Genomic DNA, 20,992 nt, shown 5'->3' with positions numbered 1-20,992 from the left:
TTGGGTTTAATGAGATTTATATTTTCCTTGTCTGTGTGCATACATTTTCTTTACATACATTTCTATACATATTGCGTAAAAAGCATGCAATTAATTTACATATTTTAATGATGTTAAAAAAAATGAGTATAGTCAATATCTTATCCTGTAATTACAATAAATTAGAGAAAATTTAATTATATAAAGAACACCAATGATTTTATTATCTTTATGCAATGCATTAAATTACAAACACAATAAATAGCAGACATGACTCTTTTGAAGCAAAATATATGTATATATTTTTACAACCAATGTTCTCGTGAAACACAAATAATCTTTTTACAAATTAATATACTTGCGAGCAATGTCTATAAAATGATATTTGTATATGTTAATAAATAAATTGTAGACGATACAAATTATTAAAGTCTCAAATTGACAATTCCTACATTCTTTTCTTATTATAATATAGTATCAAAAGATATAACATTTATTGTCGCATAAACTTGAATTTAAAAAATTGGATTACAATTTTCTATAAACTTCTCTTATATTACACTCTGGCACTTGGAACTGGTGATGCGAGATGATTGAATATTCTGAGAATGTCCTCATTTTTAGATGCTATTCTTAGTATATTCTCAGATATTTTGATATTTTTGTAAGAAATATTCTTACAAAATATTCTCAATATATATTCTTATTTTTGATATTCTCTCAGAATATATCTCTGCTCTTTTATCCATATAATTCTCCAAGAATATTCTCTTTTTCAGAACATTCTCTCGAGAATTCCTCTTTACACCACTACTTCGATATAAGGCGACACTATAAAAGCTGGGTTAGATCAACTGGAGAACCCAGGGTTAGTATGCTCAATGATGCAACGTCGACAATAACGTTTGACCGCTCGGTAGCCGATCCACGTAACCATGGGGCACTCGCCAATGTTGAGCTGTCGCAGACCACGCACATAATAAGCCAGCGCCTCGAGACCAGCATCTGTGACTCTCTCACACCCGCACAGGGACAGTTTCTTCAGATTGGGACATCCGGTGGAGAGTGCTTCGAGAGTCGCGTCGCCGATGTCGCATTTACCGATGTCTAGGGCACGCATACGCGGACAACCGCGTGCCAAGGCGATGGTCGCACTGTCACTGAGCGCCTCGCAACCGCGAGCATTCAAATAACGCAGCTTATAGCAGTGACGGGCAACGACTAGCAAACCAGCATCGGACACGCGGTCGCATTTGCCCACAGAAAAGTAACGGAGCGACGGGCCCAGACGTGCCGCCAGTTCGCGCACTCCAAAATCTGTCACCTTCACGCAGTCCGACACTGACAGCTGGCGCAAACTGCCGCAGTAAGAAGCGATGGCTACCAGACTGGCATCGGTGATGCGGGTGCATCTACGTAGATAAAGACATCCGAGATGCGGCATGCGCGACAAACTCAGCACCAGACCAGAGTCCTCGATACCGTGGCAATCGCTGAGGTCGAGCGACTGCAGTTGCAAGGTGGTCGTACGACCACAGGCTCGTGTAACATTGGAACAACCGGTCAGATCGAGCTCCCTAAGATGGGTGCAACTGTCCAGTACGGTGGTGACGTTGGCATCGGTGACGCGTCGCGAGTGTCGCAACACCAGGGAAGTTAAATTGAGATATGGTAATTGGATGAAGATGCCAGCCAAACCTGTGGCGCCTTCCAGGACCAAACGACGGATACAGGTGTGACAGCCGCGACGCGTTAGCGCGTTCAGTGCCATAGTAGCGTTTTGCGGATAACACACCTCGACCTCCCGCCAGAGCGTCGGATGCCACGCGATCTCCCAAAGACGTCGACATGTCTGCGCCAAAGCGCAGCGATCACGGGTATCAAGCCAGCTGAAAATCTTCAGCAGCAGATTATCATCAAGCTGGCAAAAGTCGCTAACTACGGAATGATGTATCAGGTGTTTGGGTTGTGATGGCTGCTGTTGTTGTTGTTGACGGGCGGGCACGCTCGATACCACCGGAGTCGACGAGGACGATGACGATGTGGTGCGGCAAGCATTGTTGTCGAGGGTGTGATAACCCAAGTCGATGGCATCCGAACTCGGACGGTATACGCCGACCTTCTGCGATGAGTAGCCTCCTCCCCGCTCAGAGCCACTCTGCTCTCTGAAGCTGGGAAAGAGGAGTGGGCATGATCCGTCCATTCCATGCTCCGTTCTACAATTTTAAGTTCATTTCAATACAATTACACTTAGCATCCTACAAGTATATACATACATATAATTGTTTAGATTATTTGGAAAATATTTAAAATTAAGATTTTTTTTTATTAAGATAACGTAATCAATCATTGGATAATATTAAATGTGAATATGTTTAATATGATGTTTAATATGATGAAATTATATTTAAAAAGTATATACTTGATAAATTTACTTCATAAATATGTATATCTGCATAGAAGAGAGAAAAGATTTTGATTTAACATTTAATTATCAGAGTATTTAAGATTGGTAAACATAGATTACAACTTACAAAAGATGCTTAAATTTATATAAAAAAAAAAAAAAAAAAAAAATTCATAAAAAAATTTAGTTTTAGCTCATTGATGATAGCTTATATCAATTATGACATATGTTACGGCATTAATTAATTTATTCACAGATAGAGACTTATGAATTTATGAAGATAAATATGTAATGCATATATTCCATACTTTTCCCAAAGATTTATTGCTTCATTGATGACTGTTAGTCGCGCATACCTCAACGAGAAGCAGTATTACTTTTGAAAAAAATTCGCCACTATAAATCTCAAATTTTTTAACGCGACCACCGATATATATGCGTACGAATTATGACTTGAGGCTTTATCGATATTTTTCGTGCCATAGTTATCTCTACGTGAGAATTTTACTCACAACAGGATGCCGGACAGGGAGAGTCAGCGACCGCGCGTGACATCACCGAGCAATATCGATCTATCCGCCACCTCCATGTTGATCCCGCATTCCAATTCTCGAAGCAGCTGCGGGAATCGTGTTTTCGCTCTCGCGGGGGGGACCGATGGGCCACGAAAGACCGGGGACAATCTATCCGATTGTCGTGCGTGTTCCGGAATTCTTTGAATCGCACGCGCGATCGCCGAAGAACGTTATAGTACGTGATCGCGTTTCGGATGCGGGGCGAAAAATTTGACACATGACAAGCCCTCGACACACTTACGGGGCCCCCAACATTCTATCGCGACCACAGTCCCCCTTCTACCGTTTTCACAACTGACTCCACTTTATCCCACTCATGCGACGTCGATCGACCGAGATGCGAGATTTCTAGCAGCTCCCGAAATGAAAGGCACGTTTGGGCCCACGTTGCGAAAAGCACACCATTTCATTGGCGACGTAAGGTTGGACCATTGGACCGTTCATCAATTTTGATGAAACATTCATCAAAAACGTGTTGAATGTGAATGACGAGTTTCTGTATGCAAAAAATACAATTAACTTAGATACACATCATCTCTCTCAAATAAATATATTTTTATTAAAATCTAAATGGAGTGGATTAAATCAAATTATTACTGAATGAAGAAAGAGAGAACTATGCATTTTTATATATGATTATAGAAAAATTATATACTTACGATTGTGTCACATGCGCTCAAAGAATCCTGGCTTTATCGGTAAGAAAAAAAAACGATAATTACTTGCATTCGTAGTTCGCGCGATTGACCACGCGTGGCGCAACGATCGAAATCAAATTTAATGTAGAGTCGCCGTTCTTCATTCTACCTGCGTGGTATATATATATATATATCACACCTAATGCTCTCGGGAACGAATTATGGCATTGTCTTTTATCAGGGCTAAGGTATCACCGCGCAGAAATTCACTCTTGCGTTTCTTTGCCAACGTATCGACCATGAAGGTAATTACGTAAAATCTTACTCGCCGTTGTTTTTTGCCGTCAATGAAGCGCGTTTGGCTCTCGAGATGAAGAAACGCGGAATTTTCGTCGGGTTTTGGAAAATTGTCCGTGCGACGAATGCATCCGATACAATCTGTCGTTGTATGCGCGTTCGAAATATTTCGAACATAAATGCAAATTATTTTTTCTTTTTTTCTTCTTCGCGAATAACAGTGTCAACAATTGAACGTTAGTGTTTATGGCCCCAAATTTGAAATTTATTAACGTACTTGTTCGTTGATCGAATAAGAAACGCAGATAATCGAGAATAACTTATCGTCCATTTCCTCGACACAATTAGCATATTTCTTTTTTTTTACAGAAGGGATTGGTGCTCGGTGTGTACGAAACAGAGAGCGAGAGCAACGTCGTGTTTACTCCTACTGCCGCCAAATACAATGAATTAGTTAACGGAAAGCTGCTGCAGAACATCTTGCTGTAAGTCTCAATATGTCATTATTACTTATTACTGCTGGTTATCTTTTGTGCATCCGCGCGATTTTAGAGATGGTATCACACCGCAATACGTCTATGTTATATATAGTATCGTTCTTATCTAACAAGGCTGTACCCCTTGTGCGCTGTTGTAGAATATACTTGCGAGACTATCTTGACCACTTGGACACGTATGTTTACTCGATATTGAAGTATGTTTTTCACTTTTTCCATATTGACCCCTTTCTTCTTTCGACGAAGGGTTGTGACTTACGTTCCCTCATATACATACATATATATATATATATGGATATTCTCTCCACATACTTTATTCAATAAATGTTACACATTAAGATACAGAACTATGAACTATACAAGACAGTTTCTGTACACCATTGCATTTTGCCAAATTGTTCTTTCACTTTTGTTTAACCATACAACACATAACAATATGTTTAAATATTTTATTCATATTTCCAGCCTGAAACAATTGTTATATAATGCTGCCTGAGCTTTTTTCTGACATTCAAAAGTGCTTTCCCTTTGTTATCTTAAAATTCTTACATAAAGTATTTTTTGTTATTGAAAATTTTGAATTTTTAAACAAGAGTTTTGTACTCCACGAGCTCACTGGCATTATTTTCATTGTTTCAGGAGTGACTAGACTGAGAGACGATATTATACATATGATATGAAGCGCAACTTGCTCCGCACAAGGATTTCCTAGACATATGCTGCGCTTTATAAATGAAAATATAACTAGAGAATAATACTGCCTGATTTATGACATATTCTTTTCGACGCGATGTCAGATAAATCGAATGCCCACTTAGGGAGATTTTAAGCTGTTAACCCTTCAGTTAATTAATCTTTGCTGCTTAAAGACTGAATCAGAAATTGAATATAGTAATAGTAGTAATGTCGACTCCTGGCAACAGTAATATGGGAAACGATAGCAGCGCAGGGAGCAGTTGTGGTGGATTAGGCGACAGTAGCAGTAAAATTAATAAGCTTCATCAACCTACGAATGTGTTACAAAGGATGACCGGGATATTAGAAGATAAGAGTAACGATTACATGTGTCCAATTTGCTTCGATCTTATCGACACGGCGTATATCACGCGTTGCGGACATACGTTTTGTCACCATTGTATCGTAAAGTGTTTAGAGATTAAGGATCGTTGCCCAAAATGCAGTTTTACATTAAACGAACAGGACATCTTCCCGAACTTTCTGTTGGACGAGCTAGTTTCCAAATATAAGACAAGAACTAAGGGCCTAGCGCAGTTAGGCTCTTACACGGAGAATGGTAGACACAGAATGATCGGTAACGATTCGTCGGTACCCGCGTCCGATGGATTAAGAAGCATCGTTGCAGCAGAGAGCGCCAATCTCACTCTACCTGATGTAAATGTAATGTTAGAGGTGCTGACTCAACGAAAGCATTTACTCGAAGCAGAGACTTGTACAGCGCAAAACAAACTTCTGCATGAATTCCTAAAGCATCTGTTGCAACAGAAGGAAGAACAAAGGAATCAATTGCAAAAGGAAGTGGTGTTGATCAAGAAGGATATGGAAGAAGTTGAGAATATTCTAAAGGACGTTCAGAGCAAGTGTCCACGGGTGGAAGATGTCAAAAAGGCGAGCGAGAATGACACGGCGCAAGTTTCGGCCATTAGACGGGAAATGCTCGGCCTTATAGATATAATAGACTCGAATATGGTGAAACCTAGCGACAAGGTGATCAGCGGCACTGATAGTTTGATTAATCCAAACGTCAGTCAGCCCAGTGGATCAACCCTAGCTATACGTAGGAAGAGACTGCACGCTCATTTCGATGACTTTGTTCAATGTTATTTTGATTCCCGTGGCAAGGAGCTACTGCTTGGACAAAAATCGCAATCACAGAGCGAAACGCAGCAACACGGCGGAGCACATAGCACAAGTTCCGGTCTAGACGTTTTTCGTGAGAATCTAGTCAAGTTCTCAAGATATAATTCCCTGCGTCCATTGGCGACTCTCAATTACTCATCGGATCTCTTCAACAATTCCACAATCGTTTCCAGCATCGAGTTCGATAAGGACAACGAGTTCTTTGCGATCGCCGGTGTAACGAAACGGATAAAGGTATTCGATTACGGTGCCGTTATACGTGACACCGTTGACATTCATTATCCTTGCGTTGAGATGGTCTCCAGTTCGAAAATCTCGTGCGTCTCGTGGAATTCTTTCCACAAGGGTATGCTTGCCTCATCAGACTACGAGGGTACCGTGACAGTATGGGACGCGACGACCGGTCAGAGAACCAAGGCGTTTCAAGAACACGAAAAGAGATGCTGGTCCGTCGATTTCAACGACGTGGACACGCGATTGATCGCATCTGGCTCCGACGACGCCCGGGTCAAATTATGGGCGTTGAATACCGATTATTCCGTGGCGTCGTTGGAGGCCAAGGCGAACGTATGTTGCGTGAAGTTTAATCCACGCAGTTCTTGTCATCTGGCATTTGGTTCCGCAGATCATTGCGTACATTATTACGATTTGCGTAACATGAAGGAGGCGTTATGCATATTCAAGGGCCATCGTAAGGCCGTTTCGTACGTTAAGTTTATCAACAAGGAGGAGATTGTCTCTGCTAGTACGGATTCTCAGTTGAAAATGTGGAATATAAATAATCCGCTTTGTCTACGATCGTTCGTGGGACATGTAAACGAGAAAAATTTTGTCGGACTCGCTACTGATGGCGATTACGTCGCCTGCGGGTCGGAAAATAACGCGTTATACGTGTACTATAAAGGACTAACGAAACAATTGTTTTCTTACAAATTCGATGCCGTTCGAAGCATACTGGAACTGCAAGATAGAAGAGAGGAAGATCTAAATGAGTTTGTGTCCGCGGTATGTTGGAGACAGATGTCCAATGTCGTGGTAGCCGCTAACTCTCAAGGAATTATCAAAATATTAGAGTTGGTTTAAAAACAATTAAAATTAATTGAACAGAGAATAATTAAGTAAATTGAATGAATAGCGTGTGAATAACAACGAGAAATGACGGAATTATTCTAAATAGCATAATATATAATTTATCATAACACGACGTGTAGAGAAAATTTTTAACATAACGGAATTTAAATCGAATATTAATATTCGTATTGAACGTGCATTATCGGCGAATAAATAATTTACGAAAAATAGTAATCTCTAATTGATCCATGCTCAATATTACCGAGGAGAGCACAAGTATTTTCTCTGGATTGTACATTGTGTGTAAAATTAGGGAAATTAATATTATTAATTATTACGCGTTTTCGTATATATCTTACTCTATTTTCCCATCGGTATAATTTTAGGTATATATAATTCTATAAATTTGTACAGACTGAATCTTAATGATAAAAGTTTTGCAATGTTATAACATGTTATAACACACATGTTATGTGACATGTTTGTGCACACATACGATCATTTACAAAATTAAAGTGATTATACATCTTTTATAATTTTATATTAAGTTACTGATACTTAATATTCGCCGGGAATATCATAGTTGCACGCTTGTTAAACTGTATTTTATGCGGATACATATATATATTTTAGACATGATCGCAACATGAGAGTGAGGTTCATTAAAATAAGCGCAATACTGCTAAAAATGAGGTTTAAATCTACAAAAATTTAGAGCAATGTATGTATATATTCCAAAGTATTTTTGTTGAATAATGTTTCTTGTGAATTTAGAATGGCGAGTATTTCAATCACGTGCATCAATCGTTAAAAATTGATACATATGTTTAATAGAACACATCCCACAATTTTGTTTTACAAAATCTGCCAAATAAATTTAAAATACAGTTATTTAAGTTTTTTAAAAATTGATAAAAGTTAAAACGTTAGAAAGGAAAACCGTCAAAATTGATATATATATAATGATATTTTGACTAGTAATCGTATATATATACAAATCGTACCTGTATTTTTTTTAGAACTATTAACAATTGCAATATCAATATTTCGAGTATAAAAATATCGGTATTTTAGCTGTCACAGTATGTAGAAAAGTCAAAAGTTTTGGAAAATTTTTTTTGTAACCAGTTAGTGTAATAGAATCTTCAGCTTAAAGCGACTTGTTAGTATCATGATAGCATGATTTTGTAAACAGAAACGTGTGATAAGATGTAATCAACGTCTCATATTTTTGACGATAATCGTACACATATAGAGAACGCATGTTTCTGTTGAAATGTTCCGGTGTTTGTGATTCTCGGAAAAATATTTCTTTTACTGCATATGAAAAGTTTTATATGATTATAATATTATTATTTCTTTCTATATAACTCTACATTAGAACTTTTGTTGTGTTATATGTCTAATGGGAATAATGAAAAACAAAATTAAATAACAAATTATTGTTCTAAAGATTATGAATATTGTTGTAAAAGGCAATCCTAAAGTGCCAAAATGTACAAAGGGCAAACAATTAATATATTTTAAATTGTTTAAAACACATATCACTTTTTTGTGTAACATTTTGAAATTTAAACATGATAGAATAAGGAATATATCTTTTTTTAATATAAAATTACTATTTAAGTTTCAATTATAAGAGTATTAATGAGACGTCCATTAGTTTTTGCTTATTAATAAAAAGCTCTTAAATCTATTTTTAATTTGATTCATTGTACAACTATGCCAACTAAACCCCATGACAAAGTCATATTATTGCTTATAACATTATTGTATATAAAAAAAAACTAATATTTGCTAACACAAAAATTTTATGATGTATTATATCTTAAGCCGCTAAATAGATTGCTCGCAAATTCAACTTGTTAGTGAGAACTGAATGTGAAATAGTTATCTATAATCTCGAAATGTATTGATGCTGATCACAAAGCAACAGTTGTGAATTTATGTATAGCTATAATCCTCGGAAGAGAATAATTGTAAATGTACCAGTGTATAATGTATAACTGGATGAAGAAAAATATTCTAGAATAAAGAATAGTATATTTTTAGAGTGTATTTTAAAATTGCAAATCATTATATCGTATATGAAATAAATGTCAAAAAAATGCCTAGATTCTATTGTAATTAATAAATTTACGAATTTGTGTCTGAATCTCTGTCTTCTAAGTATATTACTATCGCATATTTTTCCTTATTAAAAAAATATATTATTGTGATGAGATGTTTTGACTAACTTCAAACGAATGTTTACGCTACAGAGCGGGACCAAAGATTCCTAAGGGTCATGCTAGAGTGTTTTGGGGTTTGGATGAAACAGATTACAGTGGAGTCGCGGTAGTTAGTCTGGGAAAACAAGGTCTTGGTATTAACAAACTTGAAGAGATTCATGAAGGAAAGGAAAGTGTACGTGTTGCTGCAGCAGGTAATTCTTATTATTCAATATACTAAGTAAAAAAAAAAGAATTATTACAATCTATTCAGATATCTTAAATTTTTAAATTGTACTTTGAAATTAACATTTTAATGTATTATATACATACTGTATATATGTTATATATAAAATTTAAATATGGTTATATAATACACTAGACTAGAAGAGTTTTGATATTTTCTAATATTTTGAGATAGTTATATATATTCATAAAAGATAATCATATATTCTCTCTTTTACTCTTTTTATACATTATGAGATTATGGCATGATTATAATTGATTTTAATATATTGAACCATTTATATTTAAATCGCTCATATATTTTATTTTTCTAGGCAAATTTTAAACAAAAATTATTAAAAAGATAATTGTTTTATTTTACATTTGAAATAAAAACATTATTCATTTTCTTGATACTCTGTTTTATTATTAGGAATTTTATAAAGTATTATATTATTTTAGCGGGATGCCGTGCTTTGGACGATGTCGAGATAATGGACATCAACCTGGAAACACTAGGAGATGCGGAAGCCGCCGCCGAGGGAGCCGGTTTATCTACGTGGCTTTATCAAGGATATAAAAATGAGGAGAAGAAGAAGAAGTTACCAAAGATCTCTCTTTACGGAGAAGAAGGAGAGTGAGTTTCTTTATCCTCACCATCCAAAAATTTAGATTTTCTATTGCATGAGACTATAAACATATTTTTCTAACGTAATGATTTTTTTAGGGCGGAATGGCGAGTGGGTATTATCAAGGCTCAGGCACAGAATTGGGCTCGCGAACTCGCGGATACACCCGCGAATCTGATGACGCCCACAATATTCTCGCAACGGGTCTCCGAGATTCTAACGAATCTCGGGGTCGATGTTCAAGTGCGTGACAAGAGCTGGGCCGAACAGAAGAAGATGGGCTCATTCCTTAGCGTGGCCCGTGGTAGTTGCGAACCACCTAAATTCCTAGAGATCAATTACAAAGGCGCTGAGAACCCGAGTGAGTCCCCGGTGACATTTGTCGGCAAAGGAGTCACCTTTGACGCCGGTGGCATCAGCCTTAAGGTAAATCGTGTTACTTTTTTTTATGATATAAAAAGAAGAAAAATCTTAAGGGAGAGCAATTATCATGATTGCAGCCACCATCGGAAATGGACGAAATGCGCGCTGATATGAGCGGCGCTGCTTGCGTAGCCGCTACCATTCGAGCTGCGGCGGAGCTGAAATTGAAGAAAAATATCGTCGGACTAATTCCACTCACGGAGAATTTACCATCTGGACACGCCACGAAGCCGGGAGATCTGATACGGGCGATGAATGGCAAGACCATTATCGTAGACAATACTGACGCGGAGGGCAGGCTGATTCTCGCCGACGCGTTGTGCTACGCTCAGGAGTTTAATCCGACGTAAGTAGCTCCGAATCGTTTTTACAACATGACATGATGACAAATTATGTTGAGCGTAATTACATGTGGAACTGATAAAATTCTTCTATAAACTATACAATTTTTGAATTTTAATAATATGCCCAATTGAAGATTCTTATACTTTATAAAATATCTTTAATAATGTGTATTCTTAATAGATTTTTATTTATTGTCTATTATATATATTATCGTAGTAGACTGATAGATCTTTGATTCAAATAGATTTATTTTGGATATTGCTACGTTGACCGGTGCCATGAGAATCGCCCTGTCCAACTCCGCGACAGGAGTATTCACCAATGACGGTAATCTCTATGAAACTCTGAGAAATGCTGGCACGATAAGCGGCGATCGAGTATGGAGATTCCCTCTGTGGCAGCATTTTACTGACGAAGTAACGAGTAAGTAAAAATTACTCTTCAGTAAAATAATTATTCCTTATTTTAGAAATTTGGATATACTTTTTTTATATATCCAATTTATACGTGTATATCCAGCAATATTACCGTCTTTACTTGTAACTATCGATAGAGAAAACTCGAATATAATGTCCTTATTATCTGTCATTTATTTAAAACACTTGACACCGATAAAACCTATAATTTTCAGAAAAAGTCAAGGGTGCCGACATAAATAATATCGCAAAGTGTAAGGGTGGTGGCTCTTGTACCGCTGCTGCTTTCTTGAGAGAGTTTGTCGCCAAGAATACACCATGGATGCATTTGGACATAGCCGGTGTCATGGGTCCCGCCCACGACGAATTACCGTATATTCCTGCCGGGATGACTGGGCGTCCTACACGTACGCTAATACAATTTCTACAAACATTGTAGAAATCGCGTTAAACGGAGTTTGCAGCGAATTATTTTACGCAATTCGTACATCTCTCAGGCGGGTTCTCTTGTATAATTTTATATACATATACATAAAAGTTTACACATAGAAGGTTATGTATATACGAGATACAATATTATATATGTATATGTATGTGTGTGTGTGTGTGCGCATATATAGATAGATATATAATATTGAATTGCGCCTAATATGGAGAGGATTATATTGATGCGGTCTATCCGGCTTCAAATGATAACATAGTGATAAAATGCATAAATAACTTTCACCACAGGCCAGTAGCAGTATTTTTATAGTATTTTGCTAGGTAATTAACAAGCTCGTCAATTGAGTCCGTACTACAAGAATTTATCAAGATCAAAGATAACACAGGCTGGGTGCTACAGGCTAGTAACACATCTAACGTAAGTTTGAAATTACATTTATTGTATCGCCCACATTGAGTAATGCAAAACTTGAAGTTTGAGAATTCTGCTTAAGATTGTGATGTTTGCATGTTATGGAAATATGTTACCACTGGTATAGAGATAATGTATATTTAGAGAATATACATATTTAATTACTGTTCAGTATTGAATATACATATATATTCAGTATATATCTATAATTCAAGGTTCACACAAGTGCAGTTTATACAGATTTTATCTTTGATGTCTTTGAATGCATTATGTGGTAAGATAATTGAAAATAAGGTAATATATCAACTTTTTATGACCTTTTTATGACCTCACCATATTAGGCACTGCCTATATCTCTTTAAAAAGTTACCACTTATATGTATAAAATACATAACCTGCAAACAAAAGTAATGTATACATATAATGAAAGAATACTTGGAAATAGAATACTTTACAATATTAAAATAAAAATTGTTCATCTTATTGCAACAATCTTCACAAATCATTATCAATAATCTTTATCAAAGTTAAATAACTCCAGACTCATCCTGTTCCATGAAATTTAATTATATAATAATATTTTTGACAAAGAAAAAATTTTATATTTTTTAAATAAAATTTTTTACTTCTTTTATAAAATTGTCTAATATTAAAATTCATTCATTGCTTGCAGTATCACATTGAACACAATACATTTAGTTTAATTTTTCTTGCAAAATTGCTGTTTCAGCAACAAAAAAGACAAATGTGAATAAAATAGTGACACATATAGGAATATTTAAAAAAATTCTATTATTGAATTATTTCTATCAGTATAACCTATCTCAAACCTTTTTTTAAATCTACAGTAGTTAATCTTTATTTTTCAAAGAACTGTCTTAAAAAGTAAAAAGTCTTCCCCTATTAGACACTATTCCCCTGTATAAAAGAGATACAATTTTTGTTACAAATTGATCAAACTGATAATTCTATTTTATATATGCGGCTATACATTTGATTGTAAAAAAGCAAACTATCATTATTATGTAATAGATTTGAAAATAAGTTTTATACAAAACTCTTTTACAATTTTGTACAAAATACCTGTGTGTGTAAAACCGAGCTCTTTTCTTATTACAATCAGGATCTTTAATTAATTAGAATAGTAAAAGTAAGAATGCGTGCTTTAATATTCGTATCAATTCTATGTATATTACAGTGCATACAATATAGTATTGTACAGGATGAAAATTACATACATTGTGTTTTATATATTGAATCTCAAAAAAAAATATAAGCATCCTGTGTCCTAGGTTTATATAAGAGACATGTGAAAAGTATATATAAAATGGTCTATTAATATGAGAAATAAACGATTGCATTCATCTATTTTATTATTAACATGAAATCAATAATTTTCTTATATTAGAAAATATTTTTTGTGTTGTATTGGATAAAAAGTGCACATAAAATTATCTTACATTTTCCGCTTTATACAATACTTGCGACTGCTACATATGTCTTTAGAGCCTAACTATATATATAAACATATATATGTAAAATAAAAAAATGATAAATCTGATATATATTCTAGAATAATTGTTACAATGCATATCTTTCTTCTACATGCAAATTTGATTGTTCTGCTAAGTATCATTGCCTAAACTTATAATTTTATGATAAAACACGATATTATATGTATAATGTATATGTATAGTATACATCATAAAAAATATTTTAATGGCAAAGAAGGCATAACATTGTATAATCATAAAAAAATAATTCCATAACATAAAGATCGTCATCATAATAAAACATTTAAAATTTTACCTTAAAATCTTGATTGAATCTTAAATCAAAATTCTGTTTCACATGTGTAACGAATGTATCCACATACGATACACAAAAGTGCACATTAGTAATAAATATGGAATAGAATTAAATTTTAAAGAATTTGAAGAATTTATACAAAAATAAATAAATTTTGAAATGGTGTGCAGATATTCCAGGACACAGATGCTTATACTAATCTAGCATAATCGACATGCATTCTAGTTTACATTACATTAAATAATTTCACTGATATCGCACAAACAGTACATTTGATAATTGTTCAAAGGCACTGCAAAAGCGATAAACGCATATTTTTATTATAAAAATGTTAACACACAATCTTGAAGAAATAATATCATAAACTAGAATGTGTGGTATAAAGAAATAGGAAGAGATATTCTTATGTACGAGAGTAAAAATATCACATTACTCATGTCACACAATTTCATTATGTACAATTGTTTCATTGCCATTTCAACTTATAATTACAAAGTATCTATCATTTCTTATTCTAAATCGCAATTTTACGCGTTCCGCGTAAGCTCTCGCTCCCGTCTTAAAATTTTCGGGACTAGTACAAAGAATTAAAAAAATGTCCATCCCTCGCATATGGAATAGTTTCACGAGAAATGCGATGTTTATACTGAATCACAATAAAACTGGCACTATCAAAACGCTGCGTTTGCCATTGAGACCTCAATAAGCTCATAAATTGTCGTAAACATTACATTTGTACATATTAATCGTGTCCGTCTCCATTCCAATGTAATTGTAATATGTATCACTGCATTTCAAAGGTCACCATCAGCATCACTTGACACAACATATTTAAGTCTGCAAGTTCAAACACAAATCCCACATAACAACCAAGTATATTGGACACTTCGGAGCTACAAGAAGTATATAGTCTGTTTTTCTTTCAAAAGAAGAAATGAAAGCGCCACGCATATTAAATGTTTACGTGCAAGGCGGAGGAGGCTGCTGTTGCGGAGAGGGAAGGGGCGCTGCCGCAGCGGCTGCGACTGCGGCAGCAGCAGCATAGGACGATGGGTCTGAGGGATCGAGAAGCGGTGGTGGCGGCGGTAGACCACTGCCACCGCCGCCGCCTCTTCCTCTACCTCGGCCTCTTCCACGACCCCGGCCCCGGCCCCTCCCCCTTCCGCGTCAACTCCGCCTCTCTGGCATCCCTATGTTGCTCGTTGTCTTTTCCAGGAAGGCCAGAGGCCCCTGCAGAGCGCTATTGCCCATACCGCCGACCGGGAACCCGGCGGTCCTGCCACCGGCTACTCCTTGCGCCATGAACATGCCCTGCTGACTGACTGGCACGCCGACTCCTTGAAGGCCTGATGTCGGCGGGCCACCGGAGCCCTGCTGCACCTGCAAAGTCACACCAAGTGAGGATGTACTGTAACAGGGAGTGCCTGTGAGAAGGATATGTTTCCCCCATAATATATGTATGTGACACAACACCAGGAATGCAGCGGAAAGATATACAGCACAGCGATATAACGAGCTTACTTAAGCTTACATTTAACATCTATCTCTGTTCTTGCTGTGATATTAAAGAAAAATAATACTACTTCACGTTACTTTGTCGTTACAACGCGAGAAATAGTTATCCAAAAATATAGATTCTACACGTAGCATGCATACGTTTAGAGAAATGGGACACACGCGAATAACGAGAGAAATCCGTCGGATTTGTCAGGAATGACGATAAGAATAGGCAAGGGCAATGAAAGAAAGCACAATGGTTGTTTGTTTGCGATGAACAGAGATATTTATTCTGCCGCAACATCTCTATTTGCAAGTGAAAACAACATAAGTGAAACGATATTTCTCAGATTGCAACAGCTAATGCTTCACTAAGAATTTATATATATTTTTGCAAACTTAGATTTATATATAAATACTCTCTATCACTATACACATTTATCTAAATATATAAAGAAATATATCTCTTTATTTGCGGGTCTCGCGAAATTTGCAGAAGGAACTTGAATAGTTATTCTGATTTACAAGTAATTTATACTTTACCACTGATTTTCGTAGTCGAAAAATTCAATTTGTTTAACAATACATGATGTTCATGCATACAATATCTACATGCAGAAGAATGTGAGTATCTTATATATATTTCTTTACGAATACAAAGATATGCGAAGAATTATGTCTCACCCATAAAAAAAGATATAAAAAAATAAGATAAAAGAGAGATAAAACGTCTATATTACGTCATTTTGTTATATCTTTATATATATATAAATATGATCTTTCTTATATATGAAATCATATCAAATATTTAAAAATGTCATTTCTCTCACCATATATATTTGAACTTATACACACGAGTTAGTCTTTTCGAAAATGTGCAGTATAGATAATTACTAATAGGTTTTTGTGTTAATATGTGAAACATATATATACTAACTATGAATATTCCTAAGCTTTATTATTGCCATTAGATTTATTACACTTTCTTCTTTTTTTTTTTTTTTTTTTACTTTTTGGTTAAATATTTGTACATATTTTCGTCTTCATTGTTTTGGCACCATCTTACAACAGTTTTTTACATGTACAGTTAATCCTTTAATACTTTCCTCATAAATAAAATTCAGATTTTTGTATACACTTCTATATCGCAGTTAATCATAAAAGCACTTTAATCTGTTTTCCTTTATACATTTCTAGGTCTCTATGGATAGGATTTTTATAAGGCACTGATATACGCATTATTATAGTTATTATCCCTTATCCGATGGGACCCTATTTATCTAATCTCCTCTTTAGCAACTACTGTTTGAAAAAAACAGCAAGACATTTTCTAGCTTTCTAATGAGTATTTTAGAATTATCAAATTTACTTAATAATCTATAATTCTCAGATATATAATTTTGCAAATACACATCCTCGCGCATAGACACGAGCATGTGCATGCAATCACTCATCTATGACCAAATGCAATGAATAACAGGAAAAAGACAACGCAACAATAAATATATACTATAGTAAAAAAAATAGCAAAAGAACATGATTACGCGGATAAAACACTGGTTTTGTATAACTGCGTAATTGCGTAATATAAAAACAGATCTAATATTAATATCAAGGTAATGTGAAGAATCAATTTACATTTGAAGCAATAAGACTATTCGAAAAAAATCGCTCTCGATAAAGTTACAAAAGATTGGGGAGCTTGTGGATCTTATTAAAGTTATGGAAAATTGAATCTTTAATTTTTTCATTCAACATGTTTATCAATTGTAACAATTTACTCTCCCCTATCTTATGTGGCAACGTTCTTCGTTTTTTCTTTTATTTTATGTAATTCCAAAAATGCGTATACTTTAAGTACCAAATTTATCAACCTGATCTGTCTGATCCTGAAGAACAAAGGTGATTTTTAACTTTGGTCATAACACAGCATTACTTAAATACCTGTTGTTGCAACGGATGCTGCAATTGTTGTTGCAATTGTGGATGCTGCTGCTGCTGTAATTGCTGTTGCAGTTGCTGCTGATGCTGCAACATTTGCTGCTGCTGCTGCTGTATCGAAGCATTGCCACCGCCACTTCCAGCCTGTTGGTTTTGCCCACTTTGATTTCCACTGGGTAATCCTATTATCAATCAATATTAATGTTATTGAATGTCTTACTTCAATAAAAGCATTAAAATTAGCTCACCATTAGGTGCTGGACCTTGAGCGGGTGATTGTGCCCATCCTTGTAAATCCGACAACATATTCTGCCAGACTACAATTTTCTCATTATGTCTCTTTATGAGCTCTTCCTTGCGAGCTAATTCCATTCTCAGTTCTTGAATATCTTCCTTGACTACCATCTCAGGCTTCAACGCAGACAGCAAAAATCTCTTTTGTAGGAAGAAAGCCTCCATTTGTCTAGCCAGATCTATGAACCTCATTGTAGCTTGTTCCATTTCTGCACGACCTTCATCTTTATCCACTGTCAAACCACCAGAAGCACCAGTCCCATTGCTGACTAATCCTTCGTCCTTTATCAGCATGCTCAAACATTGCTGAAAATCGATGATCAATCTTTAATAAATGTGGCTGACAACTTTCACAATATTAACATACAATCTTAACGTATAACAATGGTTCGGACACAAGTGATTTGTTAAAAGCAGTCTGTCATATTAATGAATACTGACAATTGTGTAAGTAGTTATTTTGCAACAATTCTTTTAATTTATACATTCCACGTTCGATGTGTAAAACTTGGTAAAAATTATCGACGCAAGAATGTCTCCCGATATTTTTCACGGCAAAAAAATAATAACGCAAATGTACAATTTGTAAACACAGATTTTCATGGCAAGAAAAGCACACGTACCGCAATAAAAATTAAAATTCGAATGTTTTACCTGAAACGCTTCTTCGAACTCGTCGACGAGATTACCGCTGCTGTTGGTCGGCGTCGCCATTATATTTGCGCGATTTACGCGCAAAAGCAATCGTCTCGATTTCGTTAGCTTGATCTCGTGAAATCGCATGCATTCCTTCTCGTTGCTCCAAAAATGGCACTAGATACGCACACATGAGAGCGAGAGATGTCCCGTCTCTCGCGCATGCGAACTTGCGACATGCGTGCATGTAGTAAGATGCGATAAACGCCAATCATCTCCTGTTCTGTAACCTGTAAAGCCTGTAATTCGTTCCAATAGATAGACCAAAGAAATTTCTGATTGTAGTGCGATAAGCATCGGGATAAAGATTTTTCTTTACTACTTATTACATACTTTGTGGCAGTTAGTATTTCAATGTATCATTCTACCAATTTTGCTGATTTTTGAGATTTTCTATAAATTGTATTATACGAATATAACGAAACAATTGTATTAATTTTACGGTTCTTTGATCGGTGGTAGGTATTCGGAAATAGTATACAACTGCTTAGTGATTACTTAGAAATCGATTAGTTAGAAATTTAGATTTATTTAGAAAACGATTACAATTCATACTTGTATCCACGAAAAAATTCTCAAGTATATTTATATATATAAAGTATATTTATACATATGAAACATTTGATGTATTTTTTAATTAAAAAATAAAAATATTATAATGGACATAATTATTCTTGATACGATATTAGTCTAAGATTTATTATATAATTAAAATAATATTGTAAATATGATAATTTTTTTCTTAAAGCTAAATGTATTGACTGTGATTAACGACATGGACAGTCAGGTATGTGGAGATGGCAGACTGATAGACGTAATCGATGAGAGCTGGCGCAAGGAACGCTTACCTATCGACGACATCTCAACGCCGGTGGCTGAATTGCCAGATCCTGAGAGTGATAACGGAGATTCTCACATGACATTGAAGGAATTGGAGCAAAAGTGGAACAATCTAGCTTTGAGTTCTCTCAGTGACAATCATCTGCATTCCCCGACACCTCTGCACAATTGAATATTGTTGCTCAAGTGTTTGAAGAATTAATAGATCATACATTTTATATATATATATATATCTTGATAACTTTTCTTGCTGCATCACAATGGAGTTCCCAGAGACTGGCAAACACTGTTCAGTGAAAGACTGTAAATTATTGGATTTTTTGCCATTTGTGTGCGAACATTGTCAGGCCACTTTTTGTAAAGAACACTTTCATATGGTGTTGCACGAGTGTTTAAAAACGGAAAATGCAAAACTTCCCGTAGGAAAATCAATAAATTTTCTATGCTGTAAAGAGTTCTGCAAGGAAACATCATTGATCGAGATGCCCTGCATCAAGTGTAAACAGCATTTTTGTTTGACACACAGGCATCATGGATGCTTGGAGTTGACTGAAATAGAGAAAACCCAGAAACTGAAAAAATGGCAAATACCCAAGAAACAATTTGCAGAAGCAAAAGCTGTTGTAGATCAACAAATTGCAGACAGCTTGAGGAAATCCAAGAATACGGCAATGGCAAATAAGGTATTATTATTATATGTTATATTTGAAAAAAAAAGTACTTTTTAATATACTAAGAAGTATTGTTAACAAATTTATATGTATCTTTCTTTATTTGTAGGTACAACTCATGCGTGTGAAAGGTTCTGCAATTGGTCCTAAAAATATAGCAACGAGTGAGAGATGTTATTTCCTTGTGCACTTGCCACTCACATATAAAAATAAACACATAGGCACATCTAAAGGTGTCTTTGTTAACATGCAGTGGACGATTGGCAAATGTATAGATTCAATGGCAGATACGCTTAAAGTTCCCACTAATACTGATCTAACTATTATGAATAAATTACAACTCTTCCATCATTCTAATGGAGCTCTAATACACGGTGAGATGGATACACCTTTAATAAAATTATTTGAAGATTCTACTATTGTCGATGGACAACGAGTTATTCTAGAATATTCTAATAATGTACCTATAGACACATCATTGTATAAATAAATCTGTTGCTTATTTTGTTATAATAAAATTCCTTATATATAATTATCTACTATGTATAAGTAATAGCCTACCAATTATATGAATATTGAGCAGTGCATATGTGATAGCTCTTTATTTCACTTATGATGTATAGGGAATAATAAGTTTTTATCAATATAATTTGATTTATTGATGATGGCAAAATAACACATATTATTTAGAATAATACTTATTTATTACAAACTAGAAGGTTTTATATTAGTGGTTTTACAGTCATTCTTGACAAAGAGACATCTAAATGCATTGAACAAATCATTTATATATATATA

General features: G+C 35.2%; 5 protein-coding genes across 9 annotated transcripts; 3 read left to right on the top strand and 2 right to left on the bottom strand.

Annotated features, from left to right (window-relative positions):
* On the bottom strand, nucleotides 1-3,055 carry LOC115237353 (F-box/LRR-repeat protein 7). 2 transcript variants are annotated; one of them, XM_029810347.1, is made up of 2 exons: nucleotides 2,899-3,055; nucleotides 1-2,195 (listed from the first exon to the last, which is right to left on the bottom strand). In XM_029810347.1, the coding sequence occupies exon 2, from the start codon at nucleotides 2,180-2,182 to the stop codon at nucleotides 830-832; it is 1,353 nt and encodes a 450-aa protein (XP_029666207.1). In that variant the 5' UTR covers nucleotides 2,183-2,195; nucleotides 2,899-3,055; the 3' UTR covers nucleotides 1-829. The 2 variants fall into 2 exon arrangements, with proteins under 2 accessions (XP_029666207.1, XP_029666208.1); XM_029810348.1 differs by lacking the exon at nucleotides 2,899-3,055 and adding an exon at nucleotides 2,695-2,892.
* Nucleotides 3,056-3,541: 486 nt separating this feature from the next.
* On the top strand, nucleotides 3,542-12,181 carry LOC115237352 (E3 ubiquitin-protein ligase COP1-like). 4 transcript variants are annotated; one of them, XM_029810346.1, is made up of 8 exons: nucleotides 3,542-3,659; nucleotides 4,266-4,381; nucleotides 9,604-9,767; nucleotides 10,240-10,414; nucleotides 10,505-10,832; nucleotides 10,907-11,175; nucleotides 11,419-11,597; nucleotides 11,806-12,181. In XM_029810346.1, exons 1-8 carry the CDS (start codon nucleotides 3,594-3,596, stop codon nucleotides 12,027-12,029), a joined length of 1,521 nt encoding a protein of 506 aa, XP_029666206.1. In that variant the 5' UTR covers nucleotides 3,542-3,593; the 3' UTR covers nucleotides 12,030-12,181. The 4 variants fall into 4 exon arrangements, with proteins under 4 accessions (XP_029666206.1, XP_029666205.1, XP_029666204.1 ...); XM_029810345.1 differs by lacking the exon at nucleotides 3,542-3,659 and adding an exon at nucleotides 3,754-3,904; XM_029810344.1 differs by lacking the exons at nucleotides 3,542-3,659; nucleotides 9,604-9,767; nucleotides 10,240-10,414; ... (2 more) ...; nucleotides 11,419-11,597; nucleotides 11,806-12,181 and adding exons at nucleotides 3,882-3,904; nucleotides 5,033-9,492.
* A 1,429-nt stretch (nucleotides 12,182-13,610) lies between these two features.
* LOC115237354 (mediator of RNA polymerase II transcription subunit 28) lies at nucleotides 13,611-18,818 on the bottom strand. Its single transcript, XM_029810349.1, has 4 exons — nucleotides 18,642-18,818; nucleotides 17,942-18,293; nucleotides 17,697-17,875; nucleotides 13,611-15,635 (listed from the first exon to the last, which is right to left on the bottom strand). Exons 1-4 carry the CDS (start codon nucleotides 18,768-18,770, stop codon nucleotides 15,423-15,425), a joined length of 873 nt encoding a protein of 290 aa, XP_029666209.1. The 5' UTR covers nucleotides 18,771-18,818; the 3' UTR covers nucleotides 13,611-15,422.
* Nucleotides 18,819-19,435: 617 nt separating this feature from the next.
* LOC115237358 (anaphase-promoting complex subunit 13) lies at nucleotides 19,436-19,922 on the top strand. Its single transcript, XM_029810352.1, has one exon. It carries the CDS (start codon nucleotides 19,459-19,461, stop codon nucleotides 19,693-19,695), a length of 237 nt encoding a protein of 78 aa, XP_029666212.1. The 5' UTR covers nucleotides 19,436-19,458; the 3' UTR covers nucleotides 19,696-19,922.
* LOC115237355 (AN1-type zinc finger protein 1-like) lies at nucleotides 19,685-20,726 on the top strand. Its single transcript, XM_029810350.1, has 2 exons — nucleotides 19,685-20,206; nucleotides 20,304-20,726. The coding sequence occupies exons 1-2, from the start codon at nucleotides 19,784-19,786 to the stop codon at nucleotides 20,682-20,684; spliced, it is 804 nt and encodes a 267-aa protein (XP_029666210.1). The 5' UTR covers nucleotides 19,685-19,783; the 3' UTR covers nucleotides 20,685-20,726.
* Nucleotides 20,727-20,992: the final 266 nt, after the last annotated feature.

Source organism: Formica exsecta, unplaced genomic scaffold, assembly GCF_003651465.1.
Source record: "Formica exsecta isolate Colony F162 unplaced genomic scaffold, ASM365146v1 scaffold290, whole genome shotgun sequence".
NCBI lineage: Eukaryota > Metazoa > Arthropoda > Insecta > Hymenoptera > Formicidae > Formica > Formica exsecta.
The sequence above is the reverse complement of the archived record's forward strand: the minus strand, read 5'-3'. Positions and strand labels throughout refer to the sequence as shown.

Excerpts from the sequence above, each read along its gene's own strand:
- LOC115237354 (XM_029810349.1), bottom strand. The coding sequence starts at position 18,770 with ATGCGATTTCACGAGATCAAGCTAACGAAATCGAGACGATTGCTTTTG. Across the intron at positions 18,294-18,641 it reads AGTTCGAAGAAGCGTTTCAG|CAATGTTTGAGCATGCTGAT; the intron begins GTAAAACATTCG and ends ATCGATTTTCAG. Across the intron at positions 17,876-17,941 it reads TCAAGGTCCAGCACCTAATG|GATTACCCAGTGGAAATCAA; the intron begins GTGAGCTAATTT and ends GATTGATAATAG.
- LOC115237352 (XM_029810344.1), top strand. The coding sequence starts at position 5,297 with ATGTCGACTCCTGGCAACAGTAATATGGGAAACGATAGCAGCGCAGGG.
- LOC115237358 (XM_029810352.1), top strand. The coding sequence starts at position 19,459 with ATGGACAGTCAGGTATGTGGAGATGGCAGACTGATAGACGTAATCGAT.
- LOC115237353 (XM_029810347.1), bottom strand. The coding sequence starts at position 2,182 with ATGGACGGATCATGCCCACTCCTCTTTCCCAGCTTCAGAGAGCAGAGT.
- LOC115237355 (XM_029810350.1), top strand. The coding sequence starts at position 19,784 with ATGGAGTTCCCAGAGACTGGCAAACACTGTTCAGTGAAAGACTGTAAA. Across the intron at positions 20,207-20,303 it reads ATACGGCAATGGCAAATAAG|GTACAACTCATGCGTGTGAA; the intron begins GTATTATTATTA and ends CTTTATTTGTAG.